General features: G+C 39.9%; 2 protein-coding genes across 4 annotated transcripts in view; one reads left to right on the top strand and one right to left on the bottom strand.

Moving 5' to 3' along the window:
- Nucleotides 1-20911, top strand: part of ATP8B4 (ATPase phospholipid transporting 8B4 (putative)) — a 258688-nt gene that overhangs the window by 219382 nt on the left and 18395 nt on the right. For 2 of the 3 annotated variants that reach the window (XM_015452812.4, XM_065547325.2), the window contains 3 exons: nucleotides 588-771; nucleotides 1323-1546; nucleotides 19627-19710. In XM_015452812.4, the coding sequence (XP_015308298.3) occupies nucleotides 588-771; nucleotides 1323-1546; nucleotides 19627-19710 (492 nt within the window). The remainder of the gene's footprint in view (nucleotides 1-587; nucleotides 772-1322; nucleotides 1547-19626; nucleotides 19711-20911) is intronic. The other variant, XM_073995770.1, reaches the window with a different exon arrangement.
- DTWD1 (DTW domain containing 1) overlaps nucleotides 15417-20911 on the bottom strand; it is a 263321-nt gene continuing 257826 nt past the window's right edge. Inside the window, exon 5 of the mRNA XM_065547337.2 lies at nucleotides 15417-16012. Within this exon, the coding sequence (XP_065403409.1) occupies nucleotides 15954-16012 (59 nt within the window). The 3' untranslated portion in view covers nucleotides 15417-15953. The remainder of the gene's footprint in view (nucleotides 16013-20911) is intronic.

Raw genomic sequence — 20911 nt, 5'->3', positions numbered from 1 at the left:
GCAAGAGTAGAAACGGTTGAGGAACCCTGTCTGTGACACAGCTTGCATGCCCCTCTTTTGCACAGGCCTCTCTGGGTTTCATTCATTATGTTCTTCAAGGGACAATCCCCAGATCATCTGCTTTTCATCCTGCCTGCACATTAATAATCACAACAACAAACTAAATATACAAAACAACAATGCAAAGAAACAAAAAGCCCATCACATAGAATAAACAAATCATCATCATTTGTAGTTCATTCTAAACTTGGTGAGCTGGTAGATAGGTTCTGTCTTTTGTTTTCAGCAATTTTAATGGTTTCTAGAACTTCTCCAGCATTTAACTCTCTCTCTCCAGTGCAGCACTATATCAAGGAAGACATATAAATGGCAGTTTCTTTTATTTTTATTTTGAAATTCATTAGTAGTATTTTTAAATTCGCTTGGTAGGAGTTCAACACTTATTTCTTTAGTTTTTGTTGCTTGTGTGATTCTGAATCAACAATGACTTTTTGAAGTGAATGAAACAGTTTAGCAAACAAATCAGTTGAGAAACAAGACATTTATTGTTTCCTGTTCTTTTTTGAATTTTATTTTTAATCACGCAGGCTCATGCCCTAGAAAGTGATGTCAAGAGTGATCTCCTAGAACTTGCTTGCATGTGTAAGACTGTAGTTTGCTGCAGGGTCACTCCACTCCAGAAAGCCCAAGTGGTAGAGCTGGTGAAGAAGTACAGAAATGCTGTTACTTTGGCCATTGGTGATGGAGCCAATGATGTCAGCATGATTAAAAGTAAGAGGATATTTGCTCAATGGGGTATGCTGCATACATGGGGTCCTCAGTTTCAGCGTTTGGCAATATATAATCACTAGATTGCGTTAAAATTTAATTTTGCCAGTGATTCTAAAATGAATGATACCTCTGGGTCCAATGCTACCACCATTATTAGCATTCATAACAAAATTTCTTTGTCTTTAAATAAACCATTTGTGTATTTTTAGGCTAGAAAAGGACGTCATTCACCTTGTACTATTTGAGGAAGTAAGTAGGTACAGTGTAGAGGAAAGAACACCAGGCCCACATTTGTAATATGTGACTTTAACCCCATCTTTGCCACTTAAAATTCTAACAACTTCTGTAAGTCACTGAACTTTTCTGAGCCTGGCTTCCTCTTTTGTAAAACTAAGATAAATACCTATCATAAGCGTTTCATGAGATAATATATGTGAAAATTTGTAATTGCAATGGCTACAAGTTTTCCATAAATAAAAGAGGAATGACAAGTTTCCGAAAGAGATCGTGGCTTTGTTTTGGGAATGACAGTGTTCCTCTTTCCTTTGTAGGTGCTCACATTGGTGTTGGCATCAGCGGCCAGGAAGGATTGCAAGCAGTCTTAGCCAGCGACTATTCATTTGCACAGTTTAGATATCTCCAAAGGCTTCTCCTTGTTCATGGAAGGTGGTCTTATTTCCGAATGTGCAAATTCTTATGCTATTTCTTCTATAAGAATTTTGCATTTACACTTGTGCATTTCTGGTTTGGTTTCTTCTGTGGTTTCTCAGCCCAGGTTGGTAAAAAGCATTTTTTTTTCATATGATATTACAAATGACTCTTCTTCATAGCTCTTTACTAATAATAATAAATTGAGAGTTTTTAATGACTGATTCAAGTGACAGTATTACAATTATGTAATTGATAGTTGACTTGAGCTTTGCACCCAAGAAGAATATGTATCTAGCTGGAATTTTATTTATTTATTTTCTTATTTAGGTAGTCAACCAGTGAGTACTCCTTCCGTGCATACTTTAGTTTTTGTTGAAATGTTTTTGGTATGATGACAGGTAAGCTTGTAGAGTTTTAATTTAGAACAGAAGTCTGCGAATCACTAATAAGAAATTTTGAGGTATCTTTACTGGGAAGATGGTTTCTTATCTAACACACTAAATGTATCTGGGCTGAGGGTAAATGTGTTTTATATTAGGGAGAAGTAATTGGTAGTCTGACACCAAAGCTGTTTAGACAGCAATTCATCAGCTAAAAGTTGATCTATAGATAATACTAGTAGGAAGAAAGAAAAATTAGCAAATTTATAAATTAGGATTCTGTTTTTATCACTTCTTATACATTTTAAAGGATAGTTATTTAGCCACACATCTTCAATATCAGAAAAGTTTTGACCCAATGAATCAACTGTAAAATGTAATGTCTATATCATCTAAATATACTTGTAAATTTTAAAAAAGTTTTACCAAAAACTTAAATGTAGATATGGCATTGACATTTTGAACAACACAAGAAAAAGATTGTCCTTGAGAATGAAATGGTAACCATAACTCTCAGAGATTTATCCAGTTGTTCTTCCCTTCTTTGGGTTTTATCAACGACACTGGATTCAACGATATGCATGAAGGTGATTTTTTAAAAAATCATTTTATTCCAAAAAGACTGAATATAAATGAAATCTTGGCATCTTCTGTTCTCTTACATGTACTGAGGGAGATTAGTGCATTCCTTTTTACAATGAAAATACGTTTTCAATATTTTTCCCTTTTTCTGGGAAGTTGAGATTTCTTAAAGTGAGGCACATCTGTTCCCATTCCTAATTTTTTGTTTTTAGGATAACATGCCCCAAACTAAGAGTAGATTATGTTGATATTTTTGCCTTTTTTTTGTTAATCTCTTGACAGTTGAAGTAAAGCAGAGTCTTGATTTTAGCTACTCAGAATTAGAACTTATCTTAGTGCTACTTCAGAGTAGGCATGGGGCTGGGGATATTTACATGCTCATAATTCCTCCTTTGTCCAACAAAGACAAGCATGGGAATATGGCCTGTGGCTTCCTAGTCTGTTGATTTTCCTTCCACATGAGAACAAAGCAAGACCATCTGCTAACGGGTGTTTTCTAAGAGATCTAGTTTTCATATTCCAAAGGCTTAAGGCTGAAGAATCTCAAGACTATGAAGGGACAAACCCCATTTAAACCTCTTAGAACACAGAAGAGTAGTCAATGATTTGTATGTGCAGACGCACTAAGCTTGAATAGGCAACTGTTCCTCTAAGTTGTCTGTTAAAACTGTGAAGTCGAAACTAATGTTCAGTGACTTCTAACTTCTACATTTAGGTTATTTTCTGGGTTCTGATAAAATTGGTCAGAGCCAGATGTTAAGCAACTAGAATTTTTATTCTTTCATCGGTATTTGCATTTTAAAAGAGCAAGGGAGAATAATAATTGCCCCAAAGACATGAGCAGCTTGATGGTTGAACCCAGCCGTAAGGCACACCACCTGTCTGTGATTAGGTTTCTGAAATGTTTGATTTAACAAACATGTTTCTTTTCTGTGTCCCTTTCTTTCCCTTTTGTTGTTTTACACTGAAAGCTCTAGTTAATTGCACAATCTTCGTTTTGAATCCATTGTTAGTCCCCGTTGACCATCTGTGTTCTTTCCTAATCCGGTGAATTGGGCAGGACCAGTGGTTCTCAAGCTTTAGCGTGCATGGGAACCACATGGAGGGCTGGTTAAAGCACTGCCCGCTGGGCTCTAGACCCTAGAACTGTACTTTGAGAACCACTGGGCTAGAAAACCTAGAAGAATATCCCAAGTTCTGCTTCCTTGAACACAGACCAGAGTAAAGTCCAATCTGCTGACTTTTTGTTTTGTCAACAACATTAGACCCTATTCACCTTTTCAAAAGCAGAGGGGCCAGTTAAGCAAACAGCTGATCTCCCCCAGTTGAATTTTTCCAGAGGATTTAAAATCCTTTCAGCTCTTGCCAGGTCACTGTCGCTGAAGCATATTTTACCTGCAGTAAGACAGGGCAAGGTGGACACAAGATGTCTGTTCAGGGTACAGGATTTCTTTCCCCAGTTTAGCCAGTCTATTATGAACTCACCTAGCTTAACCATTAGCTCCTTGAGGAAAAGAAGTACATCTAACTCATCAATACATCTATAATAAAATCTTGAATGTTACCTGCCATATAGAAGGCCTTCTAGTCATTTCATGTTGTTGGGTGTTTCTATAGCCCTTTCCCATGCTTGAGGCAGTTGCAGCAAAGAGAGCCATTCCGACATGCCTACAGTCACTCACACAGTTGCCACTTACTCTACCTACCCCAGGGGCCATCCCTGCAGGCTCTGGATCTGGTCTGTGTAAACGTGTGCAGCCTGACCATCAATGTGGCAAAGGGGCTCAGGGTCTTAAGATCTAAATGTGGTTATGGAACTGATTTCAGAATGTAGAATGCTGTTTTTCTCAGTTGTGTTAATATTAATATGATACAATAGTTAATTGGGCTACGGATGATACATTTCTTAGTTATTTATACATCCTTTCATTCTAGGAAAGACATAGAGTGGATTTTCCAGGTGTTTTGGCTGGTTCTTGGCTGATTTAAATAGAGCAGGATATATTTTTTTAGGCAGAGGAGGAATCACCATAGAAAAATAATTGGGCCTCTGAATAGGAGTCCTGGACTGCTATCTACTTTGCCGTAATTTGTATGATGACCTTATCAAACTGAGACCTAAGCTTATACTGGAAAGGATACTTTGGTCCCACTATTTAAGGATTTCACTCATTTAATAAATATTCACTAAGCCTTTGCTATGTGTCAGGCCATGGTGCCTCCCGGACCTTATGTCCTGAGTATGTTAAAAAGTGTGCTCTTGATGGGCATGGCGAAGTGTGATCTCACAAATTTTAGTAGCTATTCATGTTGTGGAAGGCTTAAGGTTTTATTTCCATACTTGTCAGAGAAATAGATGGGCTTTCCAGGAGAGTGACAAGTAGCAATTGCCTATCACCTGTTGGAGAGGACAGCCAGTCAGTGACAGTACCCATGTAGTGGCATCAATGTTGTGGGGTCAGCTTCTTTGTAGAATCATGATATTGTTGACACTAACAAGTAGGGATACAAACAAGTCATAATTATAGCTAACATTTAAATAGTACTTACTATGCTTCAGGCATTGTCTAAATGTTTTACCTGTATTAGCTCAATAGTTACAATAACCATATGAAGTAGGTTTTACAATCATGGTCTATATTAGCTTAATTATGGTAAAAAACACATAACATAAAATTTACCAACTTAACGATTTTTAAGTGTAGAGTTCGGTAGTGCTAAGTAGGTACACATTGTTGTGCAACAGATCTCTAAAATTTTTTCATTCTGCAAAGCTGAAACTTTATATCCACTGAATAACAATTCTCCATTTCTCCTAGTCCCTGGCAACCACCATTCGACTTTCTTTTTCTATGAGTTTTACTACTTTAATTACCTCATATAAATGGAATCATATAGTATTTGTCTTTTTGTGACATGCTTTTGTCATTAGCATTTAGCATAATGTTCTCAAGATTCATCCATGTTGTAGCATGTGGCAGTATTTCTCTTCTTTTTAAGGCTGAATTGCGTTACATTGCATGTATATACTACATTTTGTTTATCCATGTATGCATCTATGGACATTTGGGTTTTCACCATCAGTTCTTTGTTCAATATTTTCTAAATAATATTTGGGAGTTCTGCTGTCCAGTAAATTCTATTTCTTCCCACTCTCACCTCCCCATCTTCTCTCTTCAGGCTTAAAAATTTACAATTCACATTAGTCTGTGAATTGTAGGCTCTGACAAGTCTGAATGTAAAGAAACACTACTATATTTGACTCCAGGATGCATATATATATGTATTCTCACATCTGACATCTCTAAAACTTGGCTATGTCTTTACAGTCAAAAGTATATTACAATATCCTTTCATCTGGACTGAAGTCAGGTTTTCCAGAGAGCATTTGTGTGACTTCTTCCAGTTCCCTGTGGGCACTGCTGCCAGCCTGAGATCTTTCTCTTTCCATATATTTTTTGAATTCAGATTGCAGATTCTAGTGATTAGCAGCTTGAGGTCCATGTTTTCAAGAGAGATCCTGTCTCTCCCTTTAGTTAGTGCAAAGCTGACACAGGCTAGTTTCCTTGCAGTCCCTTTCTGCATGAAGATTTCTCTTTTACACTGAGGTTGTAGCTCTTTGTTGCCCTACCTTTATGTAAATGTCAGATTCCCCATTTGGTCGAATTTTGGCTTTGATAATGGTATTTCTAACAATCAATCGTGCTTTAGAGTCAGTGAGATTTGGTGACTCATTTGGCATGGAATGCTGCTTTTTCTTTTGTGTGTGTGTGTTTTTGTTTTTGTTTTTGAGACAGTCTCACTCTGTCGCCCAGGCTGGAGTGCAGTGGTGTGATCTCGGCTCACTGCAAGCTCTGCCTCCCGGGCCTCCGGACTAGCTGGGACTACAGGCACCCACCACCATGCCTGGCTAATTTTTTTTTTTTTTTTTTTTTTTTTTAGTAGAGACGAGGTTTCACTGTGTTAGCCAGGATGGTCTCGATCTCATGACCTTGTAATCTGCCCGTCTTGGCCTCCCAAAGTGCTGTGATTACAAGCGTGAGCCACCGTGCCTGGCTGGAATGCTGCTTTTTATAAGCAACACATATGATGTCCTGTAGAACAGGTGCCATATGGAACTCACTTTGGGAAATTCTGGAATAGATGCTTCTATAGCAACAATTTCAAAACTTGACATTGCCTTGCTATTTATCCCAGTTCTAGTGTTTTGAAAACAATAAGACGTACAAAGAGCAAAATGATGCCAAGAATATTGTCCCCATAGGAACAGGCTATTTATGTTTCTCCTTTTACAAAACCTTCCACTTTAATAATTAACTCTAGTCCAAGGGACAAAATACCCCTGTTTTATATACCAAAGTAAGGGTTTACATTTAAACTTCTGCAAAGTCTTTTCCATTATTCTCAAAGTTTTTTTTCATATTATAAAAATATTTATATGTGAATATATCTCAACTTTTATGCTACTAAAATCATATTCTTTTACAGCTTTCTTATTAAAAACACAACTTGTCACACTTTGAGAAAGTTTTCTTGATTTACATTCTTCAAACATGTTGTTTTTCTTAATGACATTCTGAAACACAGATTATAAATTATTTGACTATTCTGAGTCTCTAGACATTTAAGATTTTTTTTTTTTTTTGTAGACGAGTCTTGCTCTGTTGCCAGCCTGGAGTGCAGTGGTGCGATCTTGGCTCACTGCAACCTCCGCCTCCTGGGTTCAAGCGATTCTCCTGCCTCAGCCTCCTGAGTAGCTGGGACTACAGGCACGTGCCATCACACCCAACTAATTTTTGTATTTTTTAAGTAGAGACAGAGTTTCACCATGTGGGCCAGGATAGTCTCAATCTTCTGACCTTGTGATCCACCCGTCTCGGCCCCTCAAAATGCTGGGATTACAGGCGTGAGCTACTGTGCCTGGCCCAAGATGTTGTTTTTAATTTAATAATTTCTGTCTTCCTCATCTGTGGGTCACATGACATTGTCAACTTGCTAATAGAAAGTCTTGCTTGCTATAAAGACAAAATAATGAAAAGGACAAACTCTTGCCCACCTAGAACTGGTTTTCTCATTGGGAAATAAAGAAGCGCATAAATAAGTCTAATAGAAATATTGTATTTAGTTGGGTGCAGTGGCTCACGCCTGCAATTCTAGCACTTTGGGAGGCCTAGGTGGGCAGATCACTTGAGGTCAGGAGTTTGAGACCAGCCTAGCCAACATAGTGAAACTTCGTCTCTACCAAAAATACAAAAAATAGCCGGACATGGTGAAGCATGCCTGTAATCCCAGCTACTTAGGAGGCTGAGGCAGGAGAATCACTTGAACCTGGGAGGTGGAGGTTGCAGTGAGCCAAGATCACACCACTGCACTCCAGTCTGGGTGATGGAGCAAGACTCCATCTCAAAAAAACAAAAAACGAAAACAGAAAAAACAAAACAAAACAAAAAACAAAAAACAACTTGTATTTAAAGGTAATATGAGAGCATGGGGAAAGGAGAAATGTGTGAGGATCTAGGATGACTTAGGAGGATCTGGGATGACTTAAGTGCAATTAGTCTACAAGCAAGTGTGTGAATATTTTAAAAATTAAGTGGAGAGCTGAAGGCCTGAAATTCTAGCTCCCTTCAGGGATTTGGGGCCTGATTTGCAGAAGGGTGTGAGACAATGGAGTAAAAGGAGGACATCCCTCCCCTCATACACTTTCCCACTGACCTGTAATTAGCTAAAATATTCTAATTTCTAAAATGGTACTTAACACCAACTCATTCAGAAATACCTTTCAAAAACGGCATGGCATTGAAGGGGGAGCTTACTTAGCAATGTTGTCTACAGCAAGAAGCCTGTTCTAGAGCAGGTGTTCTACCACTATAAAGATGGAAACTCCGGTGTTCCCCAGCCTCACCCCACATGGGAGTGCCCTGGCATGTTAGCGGTACTGAAGACTGGCTGTGCAGGTGACTTGGATTTGGAATTGGGATGGGCAGGGATCACTGTCTCTTTTCCATTCCCTGTTTTTCCCTGGAAGGGCCTGATTAGCAACAGGTTTAACTGAAAAATGTTTTGGCTTTTTTTAGTCCTGTTTTTCTAAGGACAATATGCTGTAAATGAGGCAAGTGAAAAGAAAACAACATATTTGTAAGAACATTAGTCTACAGAGAATGAGAATTTTTGAATGCGGGACAATTTCACCATCATACTCTCTCACTCCCCGTTAAGATCACCCAACATGTGGCTTTGGCCTCCAGCACCATGTGGCGGGTGATGAGGCTTTCTTAGCCCTTAAAGCCCCTTAGATAGCCACGTACTTCCAGTCTTTTAAAGAAAGTCAGCTGTCTGAGGTCTTCCCACTCCCTGCCACCCCTCTCCTAAACTGCTTTAACACAGAATTGAAAGCTCCATAGTGAAATGGAGCCAGTAGTGATAACAACTCCAAGGCCTGGCAGAGTTGGTAATAGCTGGCATCTCTTTAGAGGCCATTCCCGGGTAGGCCCAATCTTCTGTCACTTTCTCTGTCCAGTCCCAACAGCAGTGAGAGTTGCATACATATTCTCCAATGCAGAACCTATGGTCTGAATGCTTGTTCATTTACCAACAATAAACTGGGTGCCAGTTTAGGACCAGGTCCACTGATGCCCCCCGCAAGGAACAACAGAGTGAATCAAAGGGATGCTGTTCCTGCCCTCAAGGAACCTACAGTCTGGGAAAGATTTTATTTTCATAAATGCGAAACAAATGTTGAATAACCCCATAATCTCCTTTCTCTTATTTCTCTACCAAAAGTTTCTTTTGGAATAAATTTACTATGGATAAGCCATGTCTTGGGGCCAACCCTGTCAAATCCCAGCATCATTCATAAGCACCTAAATATTCTTCCCTGTATCTCTCAGCAGATTGTTTGGAAGTAATCCTTTATTCAGCTGAAAACATCTGACCAAATGTAAACAGATTGTGTTTTTTAAGACACAATGTTGACTTTCTAAAACACCAGTTTAATTATTTAATGAAGTGACATGTGCTATTTCTTTACTACATCAGTCTGTCTTTGGTGCCTGGTGGATTTTATCCAGGCAATTATTCTCTGATGAGAGCTCCAGTAGATTCCAGCCAGTGCCCCATCCTGGTAGGTGGGCTGGGGCAGATGTGTAGGCAAATCCAGCTGTGGTGTGCAAGGCTTCAAGAGAACGGATGGGTGGGAGCATCACTGCCTGTGGGATGGTGGCACTTAGGACATCTGTGATGGATGGTCATGTGATGTTGGCTGGGTTGTAGTTGGTTTATGGACTTTCCTCTGGTTAACTTCAGTACGCTGCTTATGTTGTGATTGGCTTGGAATGTACAGTGAAAAGAACCCACAGACCAGACTCCCTTTTGTTTCCTATATTGGGTGGAATTTCCTGGGAGAAGAAGTGAGAACAAAGAACAAAAAGTATGTATCTTGTTGAAACCTAGAATCTTTACTCTGGCAGAGAATTTCAGAGATACTGAGTCCAGTCCCTCGTTTTACAGAGGAGGAGCCCGATCCCCCCAGGGGCTGAGGATCAGCGGTAGGCAAGGCTAGGACTGGAACCAAGTCTTCTGGCTCGCACTTCAGTGCTCTGCCTACTCTACCTGATGATAAGTGACCTCTTGGGTTGTCATAAATTTGGAAAAGCTAATGGCTATATCCTTTTTTTTTTTTTTTTTTTTTTAAAAAAAACTGTCTTCCCTAAACCCCTAATCAGCAAATGTTTCCTTTATTTGGAATCTAAAGGAGAAACGTCCAGAAACACTCAGTTCGATATGACTATGTGGAGGAAATGAGCCCTCTATTGAAAGAGACTTCATGTCTTGTGCGGAGTGTCATAGCTTAGCGCTGTGGGAGGGGCGGGCCTGTCCCTAGGCAAACTGTTTTGTAGAATCGTCTGGAAGCTTGAGGACACCTTCTGCTGGCAAATGCTCCAACTCAACTGCCACTGAGAAACAAATTAAATTAAATTTGTTCTAATGAGATTTCCAGCCAGATTTCTGGACCAGAGACATTTGGATAAAGGAGACTAAGTCTCTAAACTGAATCATGGGTGCCTTTTAAGGACATGCCTTATCCCAATCTATTATTGAAACCCATATGAGTTTTGTAGAGTTCACTGTGGGTTTGGAGTCACTATTTATACCTGTAACTTATTTTAAAAGCACCCTATGCCCTCAGGACTTTTCATAAAGAGGAACTGTCCCCCACCAAGGATACAGCTAAATTAAAAAAAAATTGGTTGAGGTCCTATTTAGAAAATTCATGCTCAAAACTATGCAACTACTGGTACTGTGAACTTGTGAGATGATATTATCTGATAACAATTTATCATTGTCAGTGAGATACAGGGCTGTGTATGGTTTTTTTTTTTTTTCTTCAATTCTACTGTGATATGGAAGCAATTATCTTGTCAAGGCTGGAAAAACTTTAGTTCTGTCAAACAGTATAATAAAACAACAAAAAGTTTGGAAAGTGACATGAAAGAGTGCGACTAATCTTAAGGCTTTGATGACTTCATGGATTTGGTTACCTGTGAGCCCATCTCCACCTGGCATGGCAGCTCTGCTCCCCCTCACCTTCCAGATGTGCTCTGGGGAAAGTCCAGAACTGGACGAGTGTTCAGGCCTGGGTCACTCCTCCTGGATGCCGCGAGCTGGTTTTTACTAATTACACAAATCAATCACAGATGTGCTGAGGCTAAGCGCCTCATATTTATTCCACAGTGTGTTTTCTTTAAATGACAAATGCTTTTTAAGGCCCCCAAAAGGTCATTAGATAGGTTTTCTCTGCAACACATAGGAAAAGGGGGATACATATCTCCAAAGAGGTAGTAAGTTCATCTTGTTATTTGAACAAGGAGCTCGGCCAGTGGTCGAGCAGAAAGAGCAGAAAGCCTTTTGTAGCTGTTTAAGAACTTTATTAAGGTTTATTTAAATGTGTCATTCTATAAATCACAGGTTTTGTGTTCTCCAAGCTGTTTTTAGATTGTAATTTGTAGCTGGAGTATTTTTAACTTTATAAAATGGTTGATAAGGCTGATAAATTGCTCCCATAAAGAAGGGAGCAAGGAGAAGCTTTCCTTAAATAGAAAAACAGTGAAGTTGGAAAAATGAACTCTCCTCCCTCTTTTTTTTCTGATCTGTGAAGAGACACTTATAGGATTTTAAACAGACCGGTGACATCTTGTAGTAGCATGGCTTTTCTCTCTTGTTCAGAATATTGGAGATAGGGAACAAATATTTCGGAGGCAGAGGTGGCGTGGCTTCCCCTGTGAGTACAGGTGCCCTAGGGAAAAGAGTTTTTTGTGGGACTCCTTTCATAGAAACAATTTGAGTCACCCAAAATCAGAGTGTCAGCCTAGAAATCTGAAAAGAATCCTCACCCCTCAACCCCCACCCTCCCCTCTCTTCAGGGCATCTGATTAACCTGTGTTGGGTGGGTTGGGAAGGAAGAAGAGGTGGTAAAATGTCTGAGCATGCTCGGAAGGGGAGAAACAGGGAGGTTGATCGGGGCTCGTGTGCCCCTCTCAGCTAGTCCTAGTCACCAGAAGGGGGACTTAAAATTTTTCCAAGGGGATTTAAGGACCGCAAGAAGAAGGGGGGCATTTACTAGAATAGCTATTTGAGTAGCTGCAGATCTCTTGCAAGGATTCTTGAACAGAAACCTGTTGTAGAAGAAACATTGCTTGACCGGGAGCAGTGGTTTATGCTTGTAATCCCAGCACTTTGGGAGGCCCAGGCAGGTGGATCACCTGAGGTCAGGAGTTCAAGACCAGCCTGGCCACATGGTGAAACCCCATCTCTACTAAAAATACAAAAATTAGCCAGGCATGGTGGCAGGCGCCTGTCATCCCAGCTACTTGGGAGGCTGAGGCAGGAGAATTGCTTGAACCCGGAGGGCGGAGGTTGCAGTGAGCTGAGATCATGCCACTTCACCCCAGCCTGAGCAAAAGAGCGAAACTCCGTCTGAAAAAAAAAAAAAAATTGCTTGTAGCCTTAATTTCTGTGAAAGACCCTGAAGTCTAAACTGTGCTAAGCCAATGCCCATAACTGGCAAATTTGGTTTCTAAGGTAAAGGACTCAGGTTAACACATTTTGGTAGATCCTGAGATAAAAACCATAATTAGAGTGAACAGTGATTGATATAATTAAGTATTCATGAAGAAAGTAATTGTACCAAGGTACTAATTTTTCTTTAAATCTTGTTCTGATGTTATATGGATCTCATGGCTACCATAGTTTATTATAGAAATAAATATCTATGGTTAATTGTCTCAATAAAGAATTCTATTTTTGTAAAAATATAATTAGCATGAAAATGTACCTTTTTATTTACTCATTAAACACATCGCTTGAAGCTTGGATCCTTGCATGCTCCCCCTGTCCTCCCTCCTTTCTTCCTTCCATCATATGGTGCTCACTTATTGAGCACTGTCTTTCAGGTGCTGTAGGGGCATTTACCTCATTTCATCGAATATTCACAGCCTCCCTATAATCCTGATTATATAGCTGAGGAAACCAAGACTCAAAGAGATTCAGTATCCTACTCAAGTCCACACAGCTGTCTGCTGACTCCTTTACCCTTAAGACACCAGCTTCCTTTTATTGAGCAGGTGCTGAGTTTGGTTCTTGGCCCCCATAGGTCAGTTAGATTACCCGCTCTCAAGTAGCTCGCAGTCTCGTGAGACGGGGCTGGGAACCAGCATATAAATAATTGTAAGTCAGGAGTTAAGAAGCAGTGAGGTATGGGGGCATCATGGAACTACCGATGAGTGGTCTGCAAGCCACTCACAGAGGTAGGGAGTGGCCAGGGCTCAGAAAGTCTTCCTGGAAGACCTCCTCACCCTCCCATCCCATGCTGACCCTTCCAGGATCAAACATATTGAAGCAGATAAGAAGTAAGAGGATGGGCATCCCAGCAGAGGGGACAACAGGAGGAAAGTTCCAGAAGTGAAGCATAGCTTGGGCAGGAACACAAGCCGTCAGGTATTTGGGGAGTGATTTGGTATGGTGTGTTGGGGAGAGGGAGAAATCTCAGATTTCTGATTTGGATGCTGGGGTGGATGTGATGGTATCAGATACTGGTATAGGAAACCCAGGAGGGGCAACTGGTTAAGGTAGTATGAGGATGAGCTCTCGTCTTGATATATTGAGTTTGAATCTATGGTGCATCTATGGGAAAATGCCTAGTAAAAAGTTAAATATGTAGCATTTACTAAAAAGTTGTAAAATAATTAATTCAACAAGTATTTATAGAGCACCTATAGTCAACAAATATTTGTAGAGTATCTACCAATGGCTAGATCCTGCTCTGGGCATTAAAATTGTAGTTGTTAGTAAATTTCTGTTTTCATGGAGATTATATTCTAGTGGGATGAAGACAGATAATAAAGAAAGAAATCAGTAAGATAATATCAGAATTGTTAAGAAAGAACTTGGTAATGTAAAAGGTCTCATCGAGAGGGTGAGGTGACACTGGAACTGTGACCCAAGTGTTCAGAGGAAACTTCCATATGAATACCTTGGGATTAAAGTGTTCCAGGCAGAGGGCACAGCCAATGCAAATGTCCTGAGGCAGGAATGAGCCGATTAAGTTGGAGAAAGCCCATCAGCGAAGCCTCAGCTAGGTGAGGGAGGGTGAGAACGTTGGGAGGTGAAGTTGAAGAGGCTGGCAGGCAGGGGACCAGGAAGGGCTCTTAGGACATGATGAATAGGGAGTCTGGATTCATTCCTAGTAAAATGGAAAGCCGTTAGAGGGTTTTAAGCCAGGTCAATGCTAATGTTGTTATTTTAAATCAGTGGTCCTCAATCTTTTTGGTACCAGGGGATGGTTTCATGGAAGACAATTTTCCACAGACGGGGGATGGTTTTGGGATGAGACTGTTCCACCTCAGATCATCAGGCATAGAACTGGCATGCACAGTTCACAATAGGGTTCGTGCTCCTATGAGAATCTTATGCAGCTGCTCATCTGATAGGAGGTGGAGCTCAGGCTGGCTTGCCTGCCGCTCACCTGTTGTGCCGCAGGTGGTGACAGGCTATGGACTGTTATAGGCTGTTGGAGAGCCCTGTTTTAAATGCCAAAAAACAGCATATAAAATTGTGTTTATTGTATGCTCTCAATTATGTTAGACAAGGTGAGGGAAAAAGCCTTCAAGAAAACTTATTTTTTTTTTTTGGAGACAGGGTTTCACTTCTGTCACCCAGGCTAGAGTGCAGTGGTGTGGTCTCGGCTCACTGCAGCCTCTGCCTCCCACTTTCAAGTGATTCTCCTGCCTCAGCCTCCCTAGTAGCCAGGACCACAGGTGCACACCACCACAACCAGCCAATTTTTTGTATTTTTGGTAGAGAGGTTTTCACCATGTTGCCAAGGCTGGTCTTGAACTCCTGAGCTCAAGTGATCCACTAGCCTCGACCCCCCAAAGTGTTGAGATTACAGGTATGAGCCACCATGCCAGGCCAAGGAAACTTTCCAAATGACACCACTGATTGAGAGAGGTGGTTTCATGCAGTGGTCAATGTTGTGGGCACTAAAGTTCATAGGCTTGGAGTTGGCTCTGACACTTGCTTGGCTGACAGTTCTCAAACTTTGTGATCTCAGGACCCCACTATCAATATTTATCATCTTAGGAATGAAAATGAAGAAAAAAATCTAAACACTTTTATTAATTTGTTAAAAAATGGTGAACCCATGACACGTTTACAAAAGTAACATATTTTTAAGAAAAATGCTTATATTTTCTGAAAAAAAAAACAAGTTAATGGGAAGAATGCCATTGTTTCACACTTTTGTAAAACTAGTTAACATAATAGAAAACACCTGGGTTCTCATTTCACCTGCATTCGGCCAGCTGTGATGTCACATATCATACACTCATGAGAGAATGGGGTGAAAGGGTAAATACATAACTTTTTGTATTATTTTGAAAATAGTTTTGACATTATGGATCCCCTAAAATGTTCTGAACTACACTTGGAAAACCTTTTTTTCCCCTTTGGGTTTTTAAAAATATAATTAAAAAATTGTGGGTACATAGTAGGTGTATGTATTTATTAGGTACATGAGATATTTTGATACAGGCATGCAATGTGAAATAAGCACATCCTGGAGAAAACCTTTGCATTTAAGGTATGGCATTGAGCCATCTCCTAACCTTGATAGCCCTCAGTTTTCCCATTTATAAACTGAGAACTGTTAACAGTACCTACCTCATGGGGTTGTTAAAATTTAATGAGACGCTATATGTAAAGCACTTAAAATGGCACAGAGTAGATGTTTAGTAAATAGCAGCTATTTTTTTTCTTTTTGTTATTGTGACACTGATTTCTGAGAATTTGCAGAAACTCATTGAAACCTTATTCTGATTTTTCCTTCCTGTCCTCTCTTGCTCCAGTTGTGAAATGAGGCTTCAAATCTGGGTGCCAGTTGACAAATGCTGATAGTTGTCGAATAAGTGTAGCTTGTAATGCGAGCCTGTTTGTGATGATGAGGGCACACTATGCCAGACTCAGCTGTCCACAGTTGAGTATGCCATAATTTCTCAGATTCTTTCTCTCTTCTTAATAGCTGAAACTGTCAGATGCCATCATCAATGGGATGAAGATTTGTGTCAGCTGCTCTGATTAAAAAAAAAAAAAAAGAAAGTGAGTGTAATTCCCAATCTTGGTGTCACATTGGAATTACCTGGGAAAAATTTAAAATGACCAAAACTTAGATCCTTCTCCCAGAGATACTGATTTAACTGGCCTGGGGTGTGGCCTGGGCATCAGGATTTTTGGTATCTTCCTACTTTCTGAAGTCTCACTGGGCTATAACTATAAAATAAGGTCACATGTTTAATTTTTAATTTTTTTATTATTTGCAAAGTTTAACAAATATATTAAAAAGTATGTAAATATCAGCTTAAATTGTTATGAAATGAGAACCCATGTACCATGATCCACTGCAATAAATATAACATTTCCAAACAAGAGCTCCCCGGTTTTTCCTTGAGACCTCTTTTCCAATCCTCTAGAGGTGACCATTACCCTGCCATCTTATAGTCACGTTTCTTCTGTTTTATAATTTTACTATATGATTAGGAGTTCCAGAACAACATAGGAGTAGATTTTCATACTTTCGCACTGTATTTAAATGCAATTATACCTTTGTATCTGGCTTCTTTTGCTCAATATTATGTGTAGTTTTTATTCATTTATGTTTTTGGATATAGTTATAATTCTTTGCTTTTCATTATTCTACAGTATTCTGTTGTATCGATAGGTGATAATATCTTTATCCCATACTTGATGTTTGGGGACTATTACGACCAGTAGCTGCTATGAGTATTTTTATGTGTATCCTGCTGCACCAAGATAGACATTTGTGAACATATGTATCTAGAAGTAGGGTTGGACACATTCACTCATCAGAAGGGAGATACAGAGGCTGAGCTGCAGTTTTGGTAGACTCTTGAGGATAGATAGGAATTGGATACTGGGACCCTGTCACAACTGCTGCTCTGGGCTGGGACCCTGTAGGGTCACACTGCTCTGAACCATGTACCTTGGGAGTGTTGATTATCTACAGGGGGCAATTCACAGACTGAGCTGTGCCTTCAGTAGTTTCCTGGGCTGAAGGGAGAAGGTTCAGTGCCCATCAAGGGTAGAGATCATGATGAAACCCTTCCTACTCCGGGCTAGGACCCAAAGGCAGCCTCCCAGCAGTGAGGTCACAGACTCTGTCATAGCAGGATAGTTGGCTAACCCAGAAAATATCAGGCCTTCATTCTATCCTCAACAGCTGGTATAAGGAAATAAATATAGAGTCTAGAGAAGAATAGCATTACCCTAGGCCTTGAGATAGTTATTAAGTTCTAATTCTCTTTTTGATCTTGACCAGTCATTCCCCACTGCCTTGTTAGTTCACTGATACTTTGATGAAGATGCTTTTGTTTTTTCTCAACTTTTTTCGTTATCTTCAGCAGGAGGTTTGGTATGAATCAATTATTATGGTATGTGCCCCCTATCATGTACGATAAATTCAGGCTTCTTTCAGATACCTCTGCTAAATACCCAGGGGGGTTCCAGGGAGTGCCAGCCAGCTTTTCCAGTCTGTTCTCATGGTTGCATGACTAGTGGACTACTGCCCTGCCCTTCTGCAAGTTCTCTCATGCCACGTTGAGTGCATTATCCTTCAGGTGGCTTCTGCTGTCTTGTACCACTTTGCTCCCGGCATGGACCTAGGCTGTGGTATCTTGGAACTGGCCCATACTGATTCACAAGAGCTGATTGTTAAATCTTCAGGAATTTTGTGAGCCAGTGGTTAAATACAGCCATTATTAAAAGTTATATTATGTAAATGTACAATTTAAGTTATATTAAAAACAAAAGACAGTTAATATACTCAAAATGAATCCCTTCCTAATTATTTTCCCATGTTTTACTATTTATGCTCTTGAGATTATATTGGGTCTGTATTGTATAAATACTATATAATGGTGAATATGTCTCAACTCCACATTCAGTGGCATCACTGCTTGAAATCAGTCATGGAGGAATATTTACACCATGGAAATTGGCAAACGCTACAAATCAAGGCTTTTTTTTTTTTTTTTTTTTAGTCTGTTGTTAAACATTTATCAGCATGCCATTGGATATAGTCCCTCTTTCTAAATCCTTACAGCTGGGTTTAGACCAGATGATGAAAATAGGAATCAGAGAGTAACAAAGGGGAGTTACCATGCACAGAACTTAAAATTCGTTATTAGAAACGGTTACTCTGAGTGTTAAGCTTTCCCACTTCCACCTCTCTCTTCAGTTGCTTCTCGGCATAGCATCCAGAGTGATCCTGTTAAAATGTAAATAAGACCAGGTTGCTCTTTTGCTTAAAGTCCTCTGATGTCTTCTAGTTTCTTTTAGGTAATAAGCCATGTTTAGTTACATAGGATTGTTCTTCTTACCTCCTGACATCCATTATTCTTCCTACAGGTCACTCTGCTCTACCCAACCAGCCCACCTTGCTGTTCTCTGAGCGCAGTGGATGCTTTCTTGCCTTAGGATTGTTTCATGGGGCCTACTTGCAGTATGGAATGCTGGATGTCCCAGCATTTCCAGCTGTTTCAGAAAGCTGCATGTTAGGCCCATTTCCTTCAGATCTTATCTCAAATTCACTTCTCAGTGAGACTTTCTCCAGTCCCTGTATTACAATTACAGCCCTCCCACATTCCCTATCCCCTTTCCTCTCTAGCACTTACTACCTTCTAACTAATTTACTCACACAGTCCTCCTGCTCTCTGTAAATTTGATCTTGTTTATTGTCTTTCCCTTCCCTTTGCATTAGAATGTACATTTCGTGAGGAATTTTTATTTGATTAATTCATGCTGAATTATCATTGACTAGAACCTAATGCTTAGCACATAACGGTTTATCAGTAAATATTGAATGAATGAATAAGTGAATGAATGATGGAGTGGTAAAAGGGGCATTGGTTAGCAGCTGAAGACCTGGATTTTAATTTTTGCTTTTGTCCGTAATAAGCGCTGTCACTGAAAGGTTCTGTTTCCACATCTGTGTGTACTCATTGGCAAAATGGGGATATATGCCTGCTCCACATGCCTCATTGACTTTTAGTGAGGCCCATGCAGGGAATTCTTGTGTAATTACTCTACAAAGGTGTGAGGGGATATTTTTATTGTTTTGCTTGTTTATGCCCAGTATAGTGAGCACGTAGCTTCATGCCCATCTTACTTTAAACCACTCCCCCGCAAAAACCTCTCCATTTTAAAACAGGATAGAAATAACAGGCTCATTCCTATACTTATCTCTGAAGATTTTAGTGAATCCTTTGTTTACCACTTAGGTCAGATAATTGGACTCATTACAAGCCACTGAAAGCCTGGAGAATGAAATAGCAACCCACCACAAGGTCAGGGGGCTCATACGTGTCCCGCACTATGTTAGGGGTACTGCGTGTATTATTGTCCTCACTGCCGTGCTGCAGGAAGGGTATACACCACTTTAGAGGTAATGAAATTGCTATTTAGAGAGATCTAGTATCCCATTAAGGCAGCAGAGCTGCTAAGAGGCAGGTCCAGGAGAGAACTCATATTTGTCTGATTCCAAAAGTCAACTCCCACTTACCTCAGAAAACCTGGTTATTTAACCTAAAGGTGAATATTTTCACGACTTAAACGTGAATATTCTCACTACTATGGATGGTCTTTCTCATTTATATGTTATATTTCTTTTCAGACTGTTTATGACCAGTGGTTCATCACCCTTTTTAACATTGTTTACACATCACTGCCTGTTTTAGCCATGGGGATTTTTGACCAGGTATGTTTTTTCCATCTTTATAACTTAGTTTCTCTTTTATGCCTTTTGGTTTTTTGTGGGTTCTAAGTAGAAGACACAATTCTAAGTAGAAGCCTTAGGAATGCAGTTGTTTTAGTTGCTTTTGTATGGATCACAAATGCTTTCAGGTCCACTGTGCCTTCCTCACCCTTGAACCCTAGCTTCCCCGAAAGCATTATTTGATAAAAGTTGGTTACTCTCCTCTTAGAGATTCGTACCCCATGTATTGTTCTAAAGGCTGTAGAAGTCCTGTACAAAGTAATCTCTTTAACTTCATTTTAACCCAGCATTTCCCAAACTTCTATGACTGTACTTTTTTTTTTGCTTTCATATAGCATCTATCAATTAATATGTCATAGAACTAGTGTGTGTGGTTCACACACAGGGAAATGCTGCCTTAGCCTCTGAGAGCTTATAAAGAACCATGCAAGGATAGAATATCATGGAGCTAGGTTGGAACACAGGGGGCTAACGTCTGCAGTGAGACTTCCTTGTTACACACAGCTCAGAAAGGAGCCACAGACCAGAAGAGCAGTCTGCCAGTGGGAGAGGAGGACGAGAAGCCCCATAGCCATGGAAAGAAAAAGCATGGATTTCTTTTGTCCCAGCATCAAAGTGCTTGAGTGGGGAGAAAGGAGAGAATCAATCACAAAAATGGTAGATCCTTGGCATACTCAGAGCCTTGGAAGGGACTTCCTGGGAAGGGGAAAAAGTCTGGCTGCCTGTGGGGAAGTGAAAGACTAGCCAGTGGAATTTCCGTGGCACAATTAGAGTGTCTTATTTTTAAAAAGGATTTTTGTTTTTTAAAAAAAATTATTTTTAAGGAGACCAGATTTTCTCCAGGCTGTTGTTAGACCTGTTTGCTAGGCTTCATTTTCTGGCCCAAAGCTGTCTATTGCAAAATATAAATCTTCACATTATGAGCTCACTCCAGTCTCCCATTCGGCTGGCTTTGTAGTCAGTTGTAGTCTCTCTTCTCATACGTGAAAAGGGCAGTTTGTGAAAGGCATATTTTGTGGAATTATACAAAAAGTAATGAACTTCTGCAGACCTTAGATGTAAAGGATTAAGCACATTCATTTCTCAGTGCCCATGTTTACAAGTGTTTCTTTTCTTGGAGCTTTGTAGCTGCCCAGAATGTGGAATAAAATAATAAAAATAAAGCAGTTTCTGGGAAAAGATG

The sequence above is a fragment of the Macaca fascicularis genome, chromosome 7 (genome assembly GCF_037993035.2).
Source record: "Macaca fascicularis isolate 582-1 chromosome 7, T2T-MFA8v1.1".
Classification (NCBI taxonomy): domain Eukaryota; kingdom Metazoa; phylum Chordata; class Mammalia; order Primates; family Cercopithecidae; genus Macaca; species Macaca fascicularis.
This window is presented reverse-complemented; position numbering and strand designations above follow the sequence as displayed.